Source organism: Thamnophis sirtalis, unplaced genomic scaffold (assembly GCF_051295495.1).
Source record: "Thamnophis sirtalis isolate CommonGarterSnake01/CBP01778 unplaced genomic scaffold, rThaSir2_p1.2 scaffold_5, whole genome shotgun sequence".
Classification (NCBI taxonomy): Eukaryota; Metazoa; Chordata; class Lepidosauria; order Squamata; family Natricidae; genus Thamnophis; species Thamnophis sirtalis.
This window is the reverse complement of record NW_028261385.1, coordinates 98,782,134-98,803,506: the sequence shown is the minus strand read 5'-3', so window position 1 is coordinate 98,803,506 and position 21,373 is coordinate 98,782,134. Positions and strand designations below refer to the sequence as shown.

Below are 21,373 nucleotides of genomic sequence, written 5' to 3'. Positions count from 1 at the left end.
TCTTGGCTACCTTCTGCATGATATCTCATGAGGTATTAGATGAATCTTGGAGCATTGCTTTCCATATTCTCTTTTCAAGAGTTTATATTACCATTTTTCTCAATCTCTGCTTGTCAGATCTAATTTCTGGTCCTCTTATCATTCCCATTGCCCTTCTTTACTTCATTCCAATTTGTTTCAAACTTTTGAAAAACATGGTGCATAGAATTAGATGTAAGATCTGAGATAATATCTGACCAGTATGGAATTCTTCTATTTTTCAAAAACGTTACATTAATGCAGCCTAAAACCCAATTTGCCCTGTTTGTAACCATATTGCTGTTATGTAGGCTTCAGTTAAAACCATTTTAGGGATGTAAGAGGCAGCATGCAGAAAAATAATACGAGTATGGATTATTTCTGTTTGATTGGATATCTAACCTATAAGAACCAGGGATACAAAGTATTTAATTATACTCAGTAACTCATTTGAGTTCAAATTCTCTGGAGTCTAAAGAGAAGACAGACTAAATGAATAACAAATGGCTCACTGTATTAAAATATGAATTTATTCTCAGTGTTGAGTATCTAGAGAGTTACCTTCTTCATTTATTTATAAAGAAAAATAAGTGCTAGGGAAGTAGGTATAGACAACTGTGTTGGCTACGATTCTACATCTTTCTTCCCATGTTGACAACAACACAATTAACTCTGATCTTTACCTAATTCAATGCTCCAGTGCATTTATTTTCTGGAAAAGTGTATTTGTCCTTTTTCATTCTAAAAAAATAATTGAGAAAAAAACATACATACCGTAAAGCAATGAACCATTTTTGTAGTTATTACTGATTTGCATAGATTGTCCATCAAGCAGTGAGAGGGCTGATAGAAATATTTTTCCCCCTTTTCTTGGCTAGTTCACAACAATCATATGCATCTAAAAGTGTCTTGTGTATAAAAACATTTGGTTTCTATAACTGAACATAGGAGTAGCTCTCATTGGATGGGTGTATGTTTGAATAGGCAGAAAAGCAAATACAGAAAGTCTGAATGCCCTTTTTATATTAAATCTGAACTGAGGAGGCACCACATGCAGTTGTTATTCAGGCTCCTCTCCTGATTAAATCTATAAATAACAGTTTGTGGAGTCCGGAAAAGATCTCTCTTGCCGGCTTAATAGCACATCTGCTCCATGCTTTGGATAAAGATGCTGAGAGCTTTTCTAAAGTGATTGCGTCATCTGTTAGAGGGCTTTAGTAGACTTGCTGTAAGACCGGGTTGGGCAGGGACTTTTTGACCTCAGTGAAATCTTGTGTAACCAATATAATAATTTAAACTTTTGTGGCTGTCATGTTTTTTTTTCAACTATCCAATCTACATGCACATTTTTTTTTAAAGAAATAAACCATCCCCATTTCTATTAAAATAGCAGGTGCCTTCTGCCTGGTTATTTACAGGAAATCTTTTAGTGTAACAGCCAGGAGGGAGAAAAAAGAAAGAGCAATAAAGTCAAAATGTACATTAAATTTAAATGGGCATTACATACCTGCATAAGTTGATGAAGGGGGATTTTCCACCTGCAGAAAATGACAAATGAGAATACTATGCAGGAACAGAAGGGGTACATTGTATGAAAAGATTTCGGTCTGTTAATCTGTAACTGTTAAACTGAGGGTTTTATACAACCCTGAGTGGGTATCTAACTGATGTGTTACAAAATATTTCACTTCAATGGTGAAATAATTTTCATAGTAACCTTGGACAGAAGCATATAAGGAAATAAAAACAGTCTTCACTGCAGTTGTCTTTTTCACGGAATGGATTAAGGAATGTATCTGTTGAAGCTGTCCTCAGGTTGACACAGGCTTTCAAAACTTGAATTAAACTCTTAAAATTGCCAGCTGACATGGCTGGAAATATTGGGAATGCTGGTGTATGTAGTTTACCAACTTATGAAGGTTTATTCTCTGTCTGACTTTGACTCTGATAATCATTTAACATCTAGAGCAACTGACAATTGTGACTCCCCCCCCCCCCCCCCACCAACCATTCTGTTAATTCTCAGAGTAAGCTAAGGCCTTCTGGACATGAAATCTGAGAATGGCAGTCGATCTGGTTTATGCTAAATTTGGAAGGTAGATTGAAAACACTAATGCAGCCCAACCAGAAAGCCATTTGCATTTTTAAAATCAGTACTGTTAAAAGTCAGAACTAAATGTTTGAATGTTAAATTGAGAAAAGTGGAACATGCAGAGACCTCAAGTCATTTAGCTTAATTGACCTGAATTGGATGCTGGCAATTGTAGAACAGGAAAATTCAAAATAAGACCCAGGAAGGACTCGCCTGTTTACCAGTAGAACAGTCACATTAGCAGCCTCTTATACTCCAGTTATAGTTCTTGTATTGTGGATAACTTTGTGACACTGTATCGTTATACACTCTGATACAGAATAAAGCAGGTTTTTTAATCCAATATATCCACCAGCCACAAGGTTGGGATGGCTGCTTGGAATGAAGTTCAGATGTAGATGTAGAAACAAATCCAAAATCTGAAGAATGCAGTTTGAATTTAAATCAAGGCTTGGAAGTGTTGCTGAACAGAGAGCAACTGTAAAAGGAAATTGTCAAAGAGGCAGCTTAGGGTACTCTGTATGACTTGCCTAGATTAAAATATGACTTGTAAGATGCTGCCAAGAATCTCAATCTCTCAATGACTCTGGGCGGCAAATAACAGTTAACTTACATAAAATCATAATAGTAGCACAATAAACACAGATTGGCAAACAAGATAAAAAATTCCTGTGAGTGGAACAAAAGAAAGTTTTTTGGAAGCCAGACTAACACTGAAGTGAAATTGTATAAGGAAATTAAACCTCATTGTATCCCCCCTCCCCCCCAAAAATGCTAGAAAATTATTTAAAACAAAAAAAGCCAACCACACACAAAAAAAGTGTGTGGTTTTTCTTTGTATATTCAATGGGACAGATGTCTATTACTTGAGTTCCAGTGAGACTTTGAGGTTGGGGGGCGGGGTGCTTGATAGGGAAGAGACCAGAAGCAACAATAGGATTTCCTACAAATATCATGCTATTCCTAAAGATTACATGACTCAAAGTGTGCTATTATAACCAAATTCCAACCATATAGGTAATCCCCGACTTATGATCATACGTTTAGTGGTATGTTTAATGGCAGCACTGAAAAAAGTGATGCGCTACCAGTCCTCACCTTTACAACCACCATAGTGCCCTGTGGTCACTGAGATTGCTGTACTATTAGGCCCAGTACAAGTACAAGTACATCGCTGCCAGCCCCATGTGGTTTCCTTAGTTTATTGAGGAGATGGGAGAAATTAAGCAATTGAAAAATTGCCAAGAATGAAATCAAAAGTTGGTGCAACTGAGAACTAGAAGGAATCTATATTCAAAGTTACATTATAGCAATAAGAGCAAAGGAACCTGTCAGGGTTCCAAGAAACACCCTCTCCCGTTTCCCCACAGTAGAAAATGTGGCAGGCCTGAAATCCCAAAAAGTAAAAGATAGCTTCCAGGTCTGACTTGTAATATGCCTCTAGTTTTAATTTTACACATTAATATACTTGACCTGAAATATGTTCCCAGTATTCACTTCTTTAAAAAGTGTATATATTTATATTTTTTAAAAGTTAGAAAGCTTTCAATTACAGACTGACTCTGTGATCCTTAAATGAGAGAATTATGTATATATTGAACTTAGGTGCAAAACTGTTTGCTTCTGTCGTTGACTAATGAAGCCTCTTTTCGTTCTCAATGATATTGTTCTATATCAGGGTTCCCCAACTTTTTCGGTTCAACGGGCCGGCATAGACAGTGGTAGCAGAGGGTTGGGTGGAGAGGGGATGGTTTCACATGTCTGCATGTGTCAGTTTCACAAATGCAGCAGTTATGTCTTTTTGGTTTGTTTAATTGAGTCTCTGTTCAAATGTAAGAAGTTAGACTTTCAAAACAAGGCATTTGTGAACCTGCCTGTTTGACTTGGAAAAGTTTTGGGAAAGATCTTGATAGTGAAATGTCTAAAAAGAGAGGCCCTGTGATCTGTAGGAGGGGTTTAAGGAGTCAAAAGATTATAGTGATTTAATGCAAGCAGGCAACTCTGAAATTGAATTCTGATGACTTTTCTAGCTAATTAAGAGACGCTAAACATGGATCTGAGGCAAGCCAAACCTGTACCTTATTTTGAGGAAATCTTGACGGCCATCTTTAGTTACAGAATTAAAGGACCTTCTGAGTGCAGAAGACATCTGTTTATCCAGTAGCAACTAGTCATTTGACAATTGAGGCTAATAATATAGACATAATGCCTGGTGTTTTGTAGAATCTGATACTTGCCTGTGTTAACAGCAAACAACAGTTCAGTTATTTATACTTTTATTTGTGCCTTTGAGTCAGTTTTGACTCCTGGTTTTTGACCCCACCTGGACATGTTCGTGCAATTTTCTTGGCAAAGTTTTTCTTAATTGGTTTGCCATTGCCTGCTTCCTAGGGGTGAGAGAGAGTGGCCAGCCCAGGGCCACCCAACTGGCCTTGAGTCTAAGGCAGGACTAGAAAGGACATTGGTCTTACCTGAACGTCTATTTTCTGAGTGGAGGAGGGAGTGGTCACGTGTGGGTTTTATCTTAGCCTGATTGGTCCAAGACTGAGAGCAAAGCTATAAATACTGGTGCCTTCCAATCCTGGCCCAGACTCTCGAAGATGAACGGTACAACTGAAATGATAAAAACAACAACACAACAAACCCCGGGAACGCCCGGGCCCTCCCCTTGGCCCCAACCAACCGAACTCAGGGCGGGTCGTGACCACTCCCTACTCCACTCAGAAAATAGATGTTCAGGTAAGACCAACGTCCTTTTTCCAGAGTGGGAGGAGGTAGTGGTCACATGTGGGACATACCCAAGCTAAAGTCCCAGGGAGGGAGAACAAGAACACTAGGGCCCAAGGGGAGCCTCAGCCGCCACCCCCAGCAAAACTCTCCGACCGAAGGACGCGTCCGCAGACGCGAAAGCATCCAGACGATAATGCCGGAGGAAGGATGTCGGGGAAGCCCAAGTGGCCGCACGGCAGATGTCCTCAAACGGGGCCCTCGTGGCCCATGCCGCCGTAGTTGCGGCACTCCTAGTGGAATGCGCCGTGATCCCCGACGGAGCCGGCCGACCCGAGGCTGTGTAAACCTCCACGATGGCCTGACGCAGCCAACAGCCAATGGTAGCCGAAGACACCCTCGAAACAGGGGAGGAGCAGGGATCTCCTCCTTGTTGGTGGCCGTAGCGGAAAACATGGCCATGTCAGGATCCCTGGGGGGGGCACTGAAGGGTCCCCAGTCCCAACCTTAGTGGTCTGCCGTGCCTTGTCCAAGAGAATTTTAAACATGGCCGGAACAAAGAGGCCCTTGGAAGAAGGCTCATCAGAAAGGGCTGTATTCTCATCATCCGAGAAGCCCATTTCCTGGGGAATCTCCCCCCCCCCAAGAACAAAGCCTCACTGACCATGGAAGGAGAGGAAGCCCGATACTGAACCCTGCCGAGCCCCCCATGCTTAGAAGAAAGGGAGCCTTTGTCTCGTTGGACAATGCCCCGTGAAATGGCTGCAGAAATAAGTCTTTTAATTCCTTCAGGAAGATTATCCAGATCCTCCACATCCCCATAAACAGAACCAGGCCCCTGGGGAGCCAACCTCTGAGAGGAACAGGGGCCCCTGGACGTACCCTCCAGGGGATCACCTGCAGGGGATGGAGAACGCCTCCTTCTGGAGTAGGCCCGAGACCTGCCAGGGGAGCTAGAGGAAGATGCTGGGCTAAATCCCCTAGGGGAAGATCTGCTGGACATAGGCCCAAGGGGAGACCTGGACCTGTCCCGGGATGAAGGCCTGGCCGACTGGGCCTGCCTCTCCGCCCTCGCAAAAGTCTTCTCCAGAGCCCTGTGCCGCCTGGCCTCCTCCCTAGTGGAGGACCTAGAAGGGTGCCTAGAGACCAAGGATCCCTGGGGGGGAGCCCCCCGCCCCACCTCCAGATCCAGGGCCTCCTCACCCCCAGCTGGGCCCACCACCTGGCCCTGGGGAATCTCCGCTTCCTCGTCCATTCCCCACTCACGTGTCCAACGAAGGGAGCAGGAATACAGGCCTCCGAACGTCCCACCGGAACCAGGGCCTGAAGATCTGTGGGGAGAGCTAGGCCCAATGCCTCGTGCTAGGCCTCACCCACGAGGTAGGCCGAACCAGGCCCTGCGCATGTGGCGACCTCCCAAAATGGCCGAGGGAACTCTGTGCACGGGTGAAAAGGCTGGAAAATACTCCAGTGGCTCAGCCGAGCTTCCAGGAGCCGGCGCCGCGCTGAATCGGGTTGGGGGGAGCCACGCGGCACTCAGGAATGCTCTCCTCACCCCCGCACGGCCCCCACAGCAAATAAGACGATAAGTGGCGGAGCGGCAGCCGCCCGGGCCGATCAGCTGTAAGGCGGGCGGCTTGCGCGCTTCACGTGGCGCTGAAGCCGCTCCTGTCGCCGCTGCTGCAAAGCGAGCTTCCTGGGAAGCAGCTGAAGACCGAAGCTGGCATCCCCGCACCCCCGGGGATAGGGCTGAGGCTCCTGGCCCGCGGGGGGGAGACCAAAGCGCCCCACAGGGCCCTCGCCCAGCCGCCCGAGGCAGAGATCTGTCCCTTGGGGCCGCAGCAGCACAATTTAGAAGTTTGAGAGTTTTAAAGTGCCCAATTAGCCAAATAGAAACCAGATCGCAAAAGGACTAAAACAAAGGGGAAAAAATCCTACCTAAACACTTTTCTAACAGTACTTGGACCAAGACTGAGAGAATCTGGGCCAGGATTGGAAGGCACCAGTATTTATAGCTTTGCTCTCAGTCTTGGACCAATCAGGCTAAGATAAAACCCACACGTGACCACTCCCTCCTCCCACTCTGGAAAACTCAGTCTTCCAGTTTCTAGCATAATGCCTTAACCACTATACCAAACTGCCTGTACATCTTTTACAAGTGCTTTATAAAATATTTGAGTTATGCTTGTTTAGCCGGCATTTTAACTGTTATTGTGAGCAGGAGTTTTCATGTATTAGACATTTGGATTCTATGTAGGATGCTTCAATTGACAAATCCATTATACTGAGATTGCACAGTAATCTTTACGACTGCAGAGCACTTCAAATTCGCTTTCCAAAAGGTGATTAAATCCAGGAAAAATAAATACAGCTATTTTGTTGCAAACAAGCACTCTGTCAGCATTCCAAATATCATGCAGAATTAAATCAGAGTCCAAGGCAAAACTATCCTTAAAGTTCCAATTTAAAAAAGACAGACATGTTGGCACATCTGTGGAAATCCCAAATCTGAAAACTTCCTGGGATTTCACCCAGTTGAAAGTTCATGATCTTATCCCCACACCCATAAATCCATCACATGGTCCAATCTTCTTTAGTCACGCTGGCATTTCCACCCATCTAGTTCCGGTCAGATTCAGAGGTGCAGAGACAAAAGATGACCTTGGGCTTCTAGAAAAGAATGGCAACAACACATTCCACAATTCTACTCCTTTCTATTCCCCCTCCCAATTACTACACTAATGAAACAGCATAATGAAATAATAGAGAGCATGGCAGGCCAAAGATCCTAAAAAGGAATATAATTGCAGGCCTGACACACTCGTTTTGTTCAACATGTCCAACCCAACTTTCGGGGATCAAATTTGAAACTCTGCACTCTCCAAATAATCATCAGGTTTTTTTAAAAAACAAAACACCTCACACACAATGGGGTGATGGCAGTGCAATTTCTCAATATCTCATAATATGAAATGTCCATTTACCCCCATGAAATACACTTTTCTGCTCTTGGTCTGACTGCTAAGTACTACCCTTCTAACACCCAGTGTGGATCCAATTGTATTGGACACCATTTGATATTCTCTGCCCCGTTCTTTCCCAGTTTCTCAAGGGAAGGACTGAGAAACCTTGTTCCCAGCTGTAATTATGGCAAAGAAATAAGTTGGAAGAAACCTAGTATTGAGCATGACATGGGAACACTATGACAATGTCTATTTTTTTGTTGAAACTTTCCCCATTTTGGCATACATATTCCAGATATGCAGGATTTCTGGAAACCGTAGTTAAACCTGTTGGGGGAGTGTGTATGTGTGCTGTGCACACAGGTTACGCTGGGCTAGGCAATGTTCATGGTGATGATAAGGTTCTGCAGTTGCCTTAACAGAGCTTTTCTTTTGGTAATTTCAGGGATGTTTAAGGTCCTTATCAAAAGTAATTTGATAAGATATTCTAAGCTTTCAAATATTCAGATAGACATTTAAACTGGTAACATCAAGCAGCTCATGCCTGCATTGCTATTTTAAACAAAAAAATAAATTCTGTTCTTTGTCATTCAGAAAACTTTTATGAGAAAACCATGATCTTTTAGAATGCAGACCTAAATATACTCATAACTACTCTATGGGTATATTTAGGTCTTCACTCTAAAAGATCATGATTTCATACACAGGAAGGCAAGCTAGCTATTTTGGACTAATCTCATCATTAGCTGGATGATTATAGAGAGTGTGCATTGCACCAGATTGTCCACTTCTAATTTAATATTCCTGCATCAAAATAGCACAGTAACATTTATTAGCATAACTACTAAAGTGATACTATGATTTGTTTTAACATACAGTAAATATCCTGATTTGGGTTAGCAACATCCTAAATCCCATTGAAGACCTAACTGCAACGTTTATTTATTTATTTTACAATGCAGTGAACCTTTCTGGGAGATTATAAATAGCAAAGCTTTTGAATACTCATTGGCATGGCTAATTAGAGTTTTGATATTGGAGTTTATCCAACACAAACAGGATTTGATTTTTAAATCCAGCCATAGATGAGCATATAAAGGAATACCGTAGTCAATGTGTAACTTTGTCAATTCCCGTATCTACAGCACAGGTAGTCCTCAACTTATGACTACAATTGAGCCCAAAATTTATATTATTAAGTGAGAATATTGTTAAGTGAATTTTGCCCTATTTTATGACTTTTCTTACTACATTTGTTAAGTGAATCACTGCTGCTATTAAATTAGTAACACGGCTGTTAAGTGAATCTGGTTTCCTCATTGACTTTGCTGGTCAGAAGGTCACAAAAGGCGATCACCTGACTCCAGGGCACTGAAACCGACATGAATGTGACAGTTGTTAAACGTCCAAATGTGAATCGTGTGACCATGGGGATACTACAACAGTCATAAGTGTGAAAAATGGTCATAAGTCACTTTTTTCAGCGATGTGACTTCAAACAGTCACTAAATGAACTGTTAAGTCGAGGACTACTTGCTTAGTTTCTAAAGCATAGTCTTCTGCTAGAATGGTGTTTCTCAACCTCAGCAGCTTTAAGATGTGTGGACTTCAACTCCCGGAATTCTGGGGAATTCTGGCTGGAGAATAATGGGAATTGAAGTCTACACTTCCCAAAGTGGCTGAGATTGAGAAACACTAAGTTGGAATGCTAGCAAGACGTGACTTCCTTGTTTTCAGGGTTACAGTTTTAATAACAAAAGAAGTCTGCTAGATTAGTTCAGAGATCAGTCTATCTCAGTGGCGCCTTGTCATATTTCTCCTGGATACTTTACAAGCATTATATGAAGACATGTGCCCACCTCATATATTTTTTTGTTCCCTATCCCACTCCTGTTCATGCTTCTTTATTCATAATTCACTCTCCTGTTTGATACAGAAGTTAATACCAATAAAGTCATTTGATTTAACCTGGTTTGTGGACTTCAGAGGCAAGCAGATAATGTATGTGCTTTGGGAAGGCGGAAAATCAGGGCTTCCTGTCCTTATTCAGAAATGACATTTTGCTGCATGGCCTTTTGGGGGAGCCCAGCTAATTCTTTCCTCGGTGCATGCTTTGGACAGGAACCCCATGTCATTAGAAAACGTTATCTATTGTTGCTCACCACATATGACATTTTAACCCTTCCAGGCAGTGAAAATATTGGGGAGGTTTTTTTTTTCTTTCTGAATTCCCATTTACAAATAGTTGGAGAGCAGCAGAGTTTAAATCTAAAGGATTTAAAATCTCTGCTAAATGTCCTAACTGCATTTTCATAGCAATAGCACTTAGACTTATATAGTGCTTTATTGCACATTCTAAGCGGTTTACAGAGTAAAGCATATTGCCCCTACGGGTCCTCATTTTACCAACCTCAGAAGGATGGAAGGCTGAGTCAACATTGAACCGGTCAGATCAAACTGCTGGCAGTCAGCAGAATTAGTCTGCAATAATGCATTCTAACCACTGGTGTAGTGGCCTCGAGGTGGAGCTCTCACCTCATAATCACAATCTTAGAGGCAGATATTTCTCTCTCTGGGCATAGTGAGAATATATCTGCTGAACAAAACTCCTCATTGGTGACCGGAAGGGCCTCCGGCCAGTAAATACTCTGCTAGCTCCATTCAGTTGCCCAGACTTCAGCCCACAAGGGATTAGGGGGTCGTTAAAAGAAGGTGATGAGTGTATTCTAACCACAGCACCAGCTCTTGATCTGCGGGATGTAAGTTTATGCATTTTTTTTTGCGTGCCTTTACCCTAACGTATGAATTCTGATTTGTGTCCTTTTAGGCAATTTGGCCCCAGAACCACCTAAAATAACTTCCTCGGCAAGTCAGCCAGACCTTTTAGGTGGCTGGGATTCTTGGACTGACAGCACTATCCCAACAGCACCTAAGAAGTCAGCTTTGGAAGGTATGGTATGAGGCTGTCGCTTGCATTTTTAGCTGCTAAAAGCAAGTAGGCAAAGCTAATAGTAGCATCAGATAGCATTGTGAGACCTGACAGCTTTATAATGCAGTGTCTTTAAAATACTATACACCTGCAAGAAACACTTGGCTGTATGGCCAGTTTGGATTTTGTTTTTAAAAAGCAATAGCAAAGGACAGCAAGCTTTAACATTTGCAATTGCTAACATTCCATTCTGCTGCAATTTGTGGAATACGTTCAGACCTAAATGGTGGATGCGTAATAAAAGGAGAATTGGCAACAGCCTTCCCTTAGAGTTGTATGTGTTTTAGAACTGGAAATGAAACTTCGTTATATGTGGATGGGGAAAATTTCAGGCATAAGCAGTCAGGGTCAATTGGCTACCTTGGTCCATATCTTATGCCCTGCCAAGTTTGCTTTCTGGCACTCTTCCTCATTGTGGTCTTAATAGAATTTCTGAATTAAAATATGTGTTGTTGTTGTTGTTTTCGAACTGCTGCTGCAATTTCAAGATAAAACCAGCAGCATGCAAGAAAATCAAAGATGAAGCATGGCATCTTATTTTGGTCATTAAAGGAATTTAGAATGAACAGTAGAGTATCATGCATAGTCAATAAAAGAGGTTGGTTTCTACAGCTTCCCTACCTGCATCCTAAAGAATAAACTGAGCAATCGCCCTTGTGAAGCATCTCTGTTAATCCCTCAATGTAAGGAAGCAAATTAATCCAATGTGCCAATCGGATTTGTTCAATGTCAATCAAAGTTACACGAGCAAGGTTCGTTCTGAACTGAGATGCTTTACCCTGGCTTGTATTTTCCCTTCTCCGGCATTATAAAAACATGGTTGATTTTTGCTAATTATATCACTTAATCTGCTACCGAAACTGCTTCCACAGCAATCATGGGTTAATGGATCCCATAATATTAGGAGTCTCTCTGCTTCTGGGTGCTATCTGGGGGGGGGGGGGGATTTCACAAAAAGGAGTCCTAATAAAAATCCCGGTCTTGTTATTCTTAGTTATTCAAAGAATTGGGACACAGAGAAATAAATGCATATTAACTTTCTGAATTAAAACCTCCACTTATACATACATTCACACATCCCTATATACTAGTTTAAGAAGTCTAGCTGAGATTATGTTTAAGTTTCCTAAGCTTGAAGATGGCACAGCTATTGTTCATGGTATCCAAGGGATTGATTGAAGGACAGCATACACTTACCTAACTTCCAACAAGATTTGGCCAATACCAGCACGATACTTTTCTCATATATTTACATGTGGAAGCTATGTGTTGTTCAATATAATATATTCATAGGGACACAGTGGCTCAGTGGCTAAGACGCTGAGCTTGTCGATCAGAAAGGTCGGCAGTTTGGCGGTTCGAATAGCGCCGCGTAACGGAGTGAGCTCCCGTTACTTGTCCCAGTTTCTGCCAACCTAGCAGTTCGAAAGCATGTAAGAATGCAAATAGAAAAATAGGAACCACCTTTGGTGGGAAGGTAACAGCGTTCTATGCGCCTTCGCCGTCTTCGGCCTTTGGTGTTTAGACATGCCACATGACCACGGTGACATCTTTGGACAGTGCTGGCTCTTTGGCTTTGAAACAGAGATGAGCGCCACCCCCTAGAGTCAGGGACTACTAGCACATATGTGCGAGGGGAACCTTTACCTTTTTCATATATTCAATCTGATAACTGCCTATTAACATGGATTACAATAATGGCAACACTCCAACATGCATACAGACTGGGGGGAAACTATAGAAAAGCCAGTGGATGCTGGCTGTGTTTGGAAAAGGTATCAAACAGCCCCCAAAATGAATAGTTGCTGTTACAAAGAAAAAAAAAAAACCAAGTGTTTGCATTTACTACCGCACAGGCTCAGCTTTCACAACAGGAGGGCCAGCGAGTGGCTCCTTGGGTCATTCCTCCAATCAAGCAAAATCACAAAATCTTGACCCTTTTGCTGACCTTGCAAACTTGAGAAGTGGCCTTCCAGGTAAGTGTTGGTATAAAGCTAATGAAAGGCCATAGTCATTACTCATCACTCGTTTTTATTTTAAGGGTACTTTTTCCATTTGACTCCAGCCACCTGCTGCTTCAGGGAATTCAGCCACCTGCTGCTATGGTTTGTAGCCTTCACTCCGATTCTCTTCCAGAGGAGCTTCCCCTGGCTCTGTGAAATAATTTGGTGCTCTTGTTTTTCATCCTTTGCTGCTCCTTTGAGGCCCATCTTGCCCTTTAATTTCAAAAAATGGAGAGCTGAGTCTAGCCCACCTTTTGAACTGGAATCCGTGCAAAAGCTACGGGAAAGGGTCAATGTGACAGACTGGTGGGACAGAAATTGAGTTAGAAGAGAGAGCAGCCTGACCTGTCATTGTGGCTGCTTGACAGTTGAACAGGGTATTTGAAGAGTAATTGGATGAAAGCTCTCCGGAGTCCTCTGTGAAACTATGCCGGCTGACCTACATCAGGAGCATTGTAATGTCTCTAGAAAGGCCACAAAATCAATGGTGCACAGGTAGTCCTCAACGTACGACCACGGTTTTACAAAATGTATGTTGCTAAGCGAGATGTTTTGTTAAGTGAGTTTTGTCCTATTTTACAACCTTCTCAGTTGTGAGGTGAATCACTTCAGTTGTTAAGTTGGTAACACGGTTGATAAGTGAACCTAGTTCCCCCATTGACCTTGCTTGCCAGAAGGTCACAAAAGGTGATCAGGTGACCCTGGGACACTGCAACCGTCATAAATATGTGTCAGTTGCCAAGCATTTTGATTTTGGATCACATGACCATGGGGATGCTGCAGGGTTTGTAAGTGTGAAAAACGGTCATAAGTAACTCTCTTCAGTGCCTTTGTAACTTTGAACGGTCACTAAATTAACTGTTGTAAGTCAAGGACTACGTCCCAGTTAGTTCCCTGTTCTCTTTTCCATCCTCCTTGTTCATATTTCAGGAAAGATTTGGAACACGTCCAGCGGATCCCAAGGAGATACATATGAGTTGCCCCTCCAAATAACTCTTTGACAGTCGGAAGAATTGGAGCCGGATTATTAGATGAGCAATTCCTGCATAGAAAGCTTTTTTTTTTTTGGCATCATTTAATTTAATCTTTACTTACACACTAGTTATTACATTTGTATCCTGCCAGATCAGCACAGGACTCCTGATGGTTTTGTTATTAGACTGTTGTTCTCTTTGTGCAACCGTGCATTTTTCCTTTCTGAAAAAAGTAATAAAAATATAACATTGGTATGAGGATTATTATTCCATGAGGGTGGGAGACTGGCATTTTTCAGGTGTTTTGAACTGCACCGCTCACATTCCCTTGGCATTGGCCATGTTGGCCGAGGCTGATAAAGCTGTAGTCCAAACATTGGAAGGATACCACGTTGGCTACCCTTACTTCTAAATATGCCATCTAAATATGGACATATGCCACCCTCACTTCCAAAAATCTGATGCAAATTATAAGTCATCCTTCATTTTGAAAAATGAATACCCTTCCTTTATTCTTTTATATTCAAGCAACTTGCAGTTTCACAAATTTGGCCATGCATTATTTTGGTATGTGCCATAATTTTGTTCGGTTTCTTGTTGGGATGGCTGTTGATATTTGAGGTTGTATTCACAAACAGGTGTGATGCCACTAACTTGTCCTAGTTTGATCTCAAGCATCTGGCCATCTGTTTTCCCTTCCCTCTCACAGAAAGAAAGCTTATATCAGTGGTTCTCAACCTGTGGGTTGGGACCCCTTTGGGGGTCAAACGATCCTTTCATAGGGGTCGCCTAAAACCATTGGAAAACACATATTTTCAATGGTCTTAGGAACCGAGACACCAATTTTATGGTTGGGGGTCACCAAAACATGAGGAACTGTATTAAAGGGTCGCGGCATTGGGAAGGTTGAGAACCACTAATTTATATGCTTTCCACTATTTAACTTAGATTTAAAGATCAGCACTAAGAGTTACTGCAAGCCTTTATATTGTGTCTGTCCAGGGCAGCTTAGACCACAGATAATCCTTGACTTACAACCATTCATTTAATGACTCTTCAAAATTACAACAGGACTGAAAAAAGTGACTTCTGTTTTTCACACTTATGACCATTACAGCATCCCCATGATCAAAATTCAGGCACTTGGCATCTGATTCATATTTATGACGGTTGCAGTGTCCCCAGGTCATGTGATCCCTTTTGGCGACCTTTTGACAAGTAATGTCAGTGGGGAAGCCAGATTCACTTAACAACTGTGTGACTAACAGTTGTCATTGTAAGTTGAGAACTACCTGTATAGCATACCAGTACTTGCAGTCACTGATATTTGCAGTTTGGACTGTTGAAAGATCTTGCCATACTTTTTACTAATGGTTTTGGCTCAGGGTGCTGCTTTTGAATTACATTTAATAGCACCCTTCTTACTAATGTTGTGATAGAATTGCTCTTGGAAAGATTTCCCTTCTGACTCAAGCATAATTTAGTTGTTCCATTGTTTCTTATCTAGGAACATCTAGTGGAGGATTCTCAGCTGGCAGTTTTGCGCCCAAGTCAGCTCAAAAATCAGCGGGGACTCAGTGGCAAACAAGCAAGCCACAAACCACCGGCACTTCATGGCAACCTTCACCCCAGCCCAAACCTCCGGAACAAGCCAAGTTGGGCACACAACCCAAACCCAACTACACTGTGAATTTTAGTGTAATTGGAGGGCGGGAGGAGAGAGGCATCCGAGTCCCTGGCTTTGGTAAGTACATGGCATCAGGCTTGCATTAGGCCATAATCTTTGACCTTACACATTTCAACTGGCAGGAAATCCCCATTAACTTTAAGGGGACAGGTTTTTCTCACTATCTAGCTGAGACAGCACAGTTAAATTCCTGATTCCAAGATTATTATTTTTTTAGGTTGTTCATATAGTCAAAATGTATTATCCCTTGAAATAGAGCATACCTACTTCCAAATTCCTCCATTTCCTATCTCTTTTTTAAAATTTACATCAGAGAGGGGAGCCCCCACTATATGGCTGAATGTGATCTGCTTGGGCTGCATAGGGCATGTTTGTTCTATGCTTCTGTATGGTAAAATGGAAGTGAATGGATGTTGTAACTTGTTAGATTCTGTCTCTGTTTCTGTCTCTGTCTCTCTCTCTGTCTGTCTCTGTCTCTCTGCCTCTGTCTCTCTCTCTCTGTCTCTGAGTGGGTACTGAGTTGTCTATACAGATGCTGATATTATATTTTGTGTTTATATTATGTTATTATGAGCTTTTCTAAATTGCTCTGGATTTGGAATTTAAATCTAATAAAATCTGATTGACTCTACAAAGTGGGCTGGGAATTTGTTTAGGCCCCGGAAGGCAATTCTAGCACAATCAAATTGATTTATGTAGCCCTCCAGCTTTCACAATTTAAGGAGTGTACATCTAAATTTATGAACATTCCTTCTTTTTTCTCTTCATTAAAAATGTGTGTATTTAACCAATTGAAAGGAGCTTTTACGCTTGTCCAGGAAGCTGATGGGTTGAACATGAGGATTGCCTACAGAACTTTTTTTTTTCCATTTAAAGAAAGTATAAGGGATATTCTTTATCTCCATTATCCTGGGCAGAGGTAATTCCAGGAGGGTAAATGCCCGTGGAGCCTTTTCCAGCCAGTAGAATGAAACCTTTTTCTTTGGCTGAGAATTCTTCCATCATCCTTCACCCTTGCTCAACATTGGTGAGGACTGCTGACAGTTGTAATTCAACAATAGCTGGAGTACTACAAGTTGTCTATTCCTGCTTTAACAGAGGACTGAGTTGCTCTCAGCTTCAGAACACATCTTCCATAATGGTTAATCAGTGGTGGGCTGCAACTGGTTTAACAACCAGTTTGGTGGTTATGCGGTTTGCACGCACACGTGTGCTTTGCAGGCACACGCCTAACGCACTTGTGCACAGCGTTCAAAATACAGCAATTTGAAGGTCAGCTGCTCACCATCTAAGGCAGCCCCAGTAAGTAGAACAGCAGAGCCATGGAAATCATCTGTGCCATGCAAATCAGCTGAGCCAGGAAGAAGGAAATATAGGACAGGATAGGGCGGGTGGAAGGGGGGGGGCAGCTGATCATCGGAACTACTGATTCATTTGAACCGGTCTGAACCAGCAGCAGCCCACCACTGAGGTTAATCCAAGGTCACCTAGTCATTCTTTGAATATACTAAAGGGTTGAATGCTGCTAACTAATTGCACCAATATAGATCTGTTACACTGCCAATATGAAAGGTGTAGACTGAGAGAAGAAAATGAATAGGAATGTTTACTCATCTGATGGTACCTAATCATTGTGTGGCTATGACAGGGGTTAGCAGTCTGTGGCTCTGGAGCCACATGTGGCTCTTTCATCCCTCTGCTGCAGCGCCTTGTCACTCAAAATAGTGGTTGCAATCGCCAATGTGTGACACCCGCCAGATTGCGATTTGTTGAGCTTTATGAACCCCACTAGGCCAACCATGGATAAATCCAAGAAAAGTTTCAGAAGAAAACAGAATGTTTAATTCAACTACATATGCTAGTATTGTTGGCTACTCAGGAAATAAATCAGGCACGGGGAGGGTTTTGTAGCTCCCGGTGTTTTCTTTTCTGTGGGAAATGGGTCCAAATGGCTCTTTGAGTGTTTAAGGTTGCTTACCCCTGGGCTATGATGACATTTTTGAACCAAGATTTTCTCAGATCTCACCATTAATTTCTGGGCTTTGCTGAGATTCTTAACTGGAAACATGTAAATAACAAGTAACTGATTATAAAGAAGATAGGCGTCTAGTAAGTCACCGGTTTTTCCCTTAGTCTGCATCAAGGGAACAGACTAATTCAGGAATAAGCCCTGTTGAAAAAAGTTGGATTTGTTTCTGAGCAAGGAGATATAACCATTTCCTAAAAAATAGTGGCTCAGTAATCACCAACATGAGTAATGAATAACAAATCTGTCATTTCTGTGTAAATTTTCTATTAACAGGAAAATGCCTAGCTTCTTTTTTCTTCTTTGCCAGGACACAAACCCAAAGTTTCAGAAAATGATTTTGAAGACCTTTTGTCAAATCAAGGCTTTTCAACGAAGTGTGACAAAAAAGGACCCAGAACCATTGCTGAGATGAGAAAGCAAGAACTATCTAAAGATATGGATCCTTTAAAATTAAAGGTTTGTAGCATTTATGATGAACATTTCCCCTGGCATCATATTCGTGTTTTCCACCAAGAAGTGGATTGTATGCAGTGCAAAAAGAATTTGCACTATAAGAGGCAATGGCTACAAAAAAAGTACAATAGGAAGGAAGGTGGCTGCCTTAGTGCAGGGGTGTCAAACTCGATTTCATTGAGGGCCTCATCAGGGTTGTGTTTGACCTCGGAGGGCCGAGGTGGGCGTGGCCAGCTTGGTGTCACTCGTGTCAGGGGTGCCTCTGGTGGCCTGTGCGCTCTGCCAGCGAAAACAACTTCCTGAGCTCTGTTTTCAGCTGCGACGGCCTCCTGCAGCCCTCTGCCAGAGAAAACGGAGTTCAGGGGGCCACCCGTGGCCCTCCCAAGCTTGTTTTTACTGGCAGAGGCACTGCGGGCTGGTCCTTTGCTGTTTTGAGGGCAGCCCTGCAGGCCAGATCTAAGCACCTCAGGGGCCAGATTCGGGCTCCAGGCCCTGAGTTTGACACCCCTGCCTTATTGAGCATAAGTAAGAGATCTGAGGTTCTGTCTTTGGCATTTTCAGTTAAAAGAAAGTCAAGTAGCAGAGCCAGAAAAAACCCTGAAAAGCAAGCCTATCAATGTAAGGAATATCTATTGTGAGACAAGGGACTGAAAGTGTAACAAGTCAAGGAGTTGCACAGTTGGATTTGAGAGCCAATAGGTGCATTGATAGGAAAAACAAATGTGTAAAAGCTTCTGTATATTAAGATGTGGTGAGCTTAAGTGGAGATTAGCTCAGTGCTATAATAGTTAAGCAGAAGCAATTGTGAACTCATCATGTGCAAAGTGGGTCAGTGGCTGTTAGAAAGCAAGTATTAAATGATTACATATCAACATTGTCAGATAACAAATGTTGCTATGGGTAGCAATACAAAGAACCAAACTACATCAATGAAATGTTGTGCAGCATTTGGCTTATGCGAATTCCCATTCCTTCCCATTTCCTCTGCCAGCTTCTAGACTGGATTGATGGAAAAGAGAGGAACATAAGAGCTTTATTATCTACTCTTCACACTGTGCTTTGGGAAGGTGAAACCAAATGGAAGCCAGTTGGGATGGCAGACCTGGTTACCCCTGACCAGGTCAAAAAGTACTATAGAAAAGCAGCGCTTGTTGTTCATCCAGATAAGGTGAGTGTCTGGTAAATACTCACAAACAGATAGAGTAATGAACATTTACATGAATGCTAAATACAGGTAGACCTTAACTTACAACTGGTTGTTTAATGGCCCTCTTCAAAAAACGTGCCAATGACTTGTTTTTGAATTATGACTACCAGCCCCGCCCTCGACACACACATACTGTTGTTGTTGTCAAAAGTTAAAGTGCATCACGCTCTCTGCTAACTGCCATTGCTTTGAATGTGCAGCAGCGGTGGGATTCACTTACTTCTCCTACCGATTCGCAAATGTGAGTGCATGTGCTGCGTCTGCGCATACGCACCACCTTATGCGCATATGTAGTGCTTGCACATTACGTCGGGGTGGGTGGGCAGAGTCCCCAAAGCTGCCTCTACCAGTTCGCCTGAACCGGAGAGAACCGGATGAATACCACTTCTGGTGTGCAGTATTTAAAAACAAGCATGGTTTGCTGCCACAGAAACAACATATAGCGGATCGTGGAAGTGCTTGGTCAAATCTTCCTGGTTTATGGAATATACACAAAGATAGGCGAGTTGCTGTCATCCTTCTTGTGGTGGCTGCTTCAGGGACCAAGGCTTTTGACTGTAAGTAGGCTTTGAGTTGAGAACCTTAAGGCAACCTGCCCATTCCAACTTTCCCAACCCAGATGTGAATGCCAATTTTTGGATAAAATGCCATATAGGTGGGCTAATTGCCAAGGGCCCAAAATGCGGTCATATTTGGAACTGGATCATAAGCAATTTTTTTTGGGGGGGGGGGGGGTCCTGTCATAACTTCAAAGGGTTGTAAGTCAAGGACTACCTGCTGACTGTTTCTGGAACAGGAAGGGGAAATCATTAAATTGTTTGTCCTCAGTGCCATGTGGTTCCATATTGACATCTGTACTCAAAACCATTCTTGTTCCATAATGGGCAAATTGGTCGATCGTGTCTCTCTGAGGAAAAAAAACACAGTTCAGAGCTCGTTCAGTGCACTCATCCTTCTTTGAAAAAAATAAAATTGTGAATATAAAAAATCAGTGTGCAGATAGTAATAATATCGGGGATTTCTTCTTAACTCCAGAAATAAAGTTCATTGCTGAACTTTAAGTTAAATTTACTTACTTTTGCGGTTGCACTGTAATTCAGTTTTTTCTTTGTTTTGTTTGTTTGTTTACAGGCTACAGGGCAGCCTTATGAGCACTATGCCAAAATGATCTTCATGGAGCTGAACGATGCGTGGTCAGAATTTGAAAACCAAGGCTCAAAATCCCTTTTTTAACAGAAAGTCCCTCCTGCAAGGGAATTGATTTCAAAATGCATTGGCAGCAAAACTGAATCTCGAGTGCTGTAGTGTAACCTCCTTAGTTGGAGGAGGGAGACAAAACAACTTTCCCTGTTCTTGCACAATTTAAAACTGTACACGCAGCCACACAGTGTGTATTGTAGGAGATAAAATGTGAAACTTCGCAAAGATGGCATCCCCATCAGTGCTGGGAAGTTTGTGTGGTGGAAGTGGCAAGTTTCAGGCTGTGTTACAGAAGGTTGAATGCACCAGTAATTCTAATAATGGCTGCTGGCATGAGCAAAATTTTGCTAGTGGGAACATCATCTGTTTCGAATCTTGATTTTTTTTAATTTTTCCATTTGAAAAACACAAAACCTCAATTTGCATTTCTGTTTTATTTCCCATGTAGTCTTTGTGATTCCCCTCCCCCTTTTTGTTCCTTGTTTGCCTTATTTAAGTGCTTTTGTTATCCTATAGTCTGTGAATTCGCTCAACAACATTTTTTTTCTTGTTTCTGTTAGAGGTGTACATTTTTCTTCTGTATTTTATGTAATCCTTCCAATGATCATTCTGTAAATAATTAAAATAGTTTTCTGACAACATCTGCGTTCCTTACCCTGCATCAACAATTGCTCAGCCAAAAGCTCTTCCAATTGGAGAAAGAAGTTGGCTTGGGCGAATCTTGGGTTTATACTACTTCCTTTTAAAGAAAAAGCAAAACAAAACAAACTTGTAAACTATAAACAAAGAAGCGGACGACTGGGTAGTCTTGCTTTATTTATTATAATACTGTTGGAGGCAAGACAGTTAATGTTCAGGTATTCAACCAGAAAGATAGCGCCTGTGACTTCTCCCTCTGGGCTGCACCGGGTGATCGATACGCAATTTTCAGGCAGGTTGACACATGCACAGATGGAAGTAGAAGTCCATTTGGTTCACATTTGATGAAATTGCATAAATGTTGCCTCTTTGAAGGAGTGTGCATACTTTTG

At 42.2% G+C, this 21,373-nt stretch overlaps 1 protein-coding gene across 3 annotated transcripts in view; it reads left to right on the top strand.

The window, feature by feature from the left end:
• Positions 1-20,981, top strand: part of GAK (cyclin G associated kinase) — a 97,123-nt gene extending 76,142 nt beyond the window's left edge. For 2 of the 3 annotated variants that reach the window (XM_087716266.1, XM_087716264.1), the window contains 6 exons: positions 10,628-10,750; positions 12,646-12,765; positions 15,274-15,510; positions 17,790-17,938; positions 18,927-19,103; positions 20,274-20,981. In XM_087716266.1, coding sequence (XP_087572392.1) covers positions 10,628-10,750; positions 12,646-12,765; positions 15,274-15,510; positions 17,790-17,938; positions 18,927-19,103; positions 20,274-20,375 — 908 coding nt within the window. In that variant the 3' untranslated portion in view covers positions 20,376-20,981. The remainder of the gene's footprint in view (positions 1-10,627; positions 10,751-12,645; positions 12,766-15,273; positions 15,511-17,789; positions 17,939-18,926; positions 19,104-20,273) is intronic. The other variant, XM_087716265.1, reaches the window with a different exon arrangement.
• Positions 20,982-21,373: the final 392 nt, after the last annotated feature.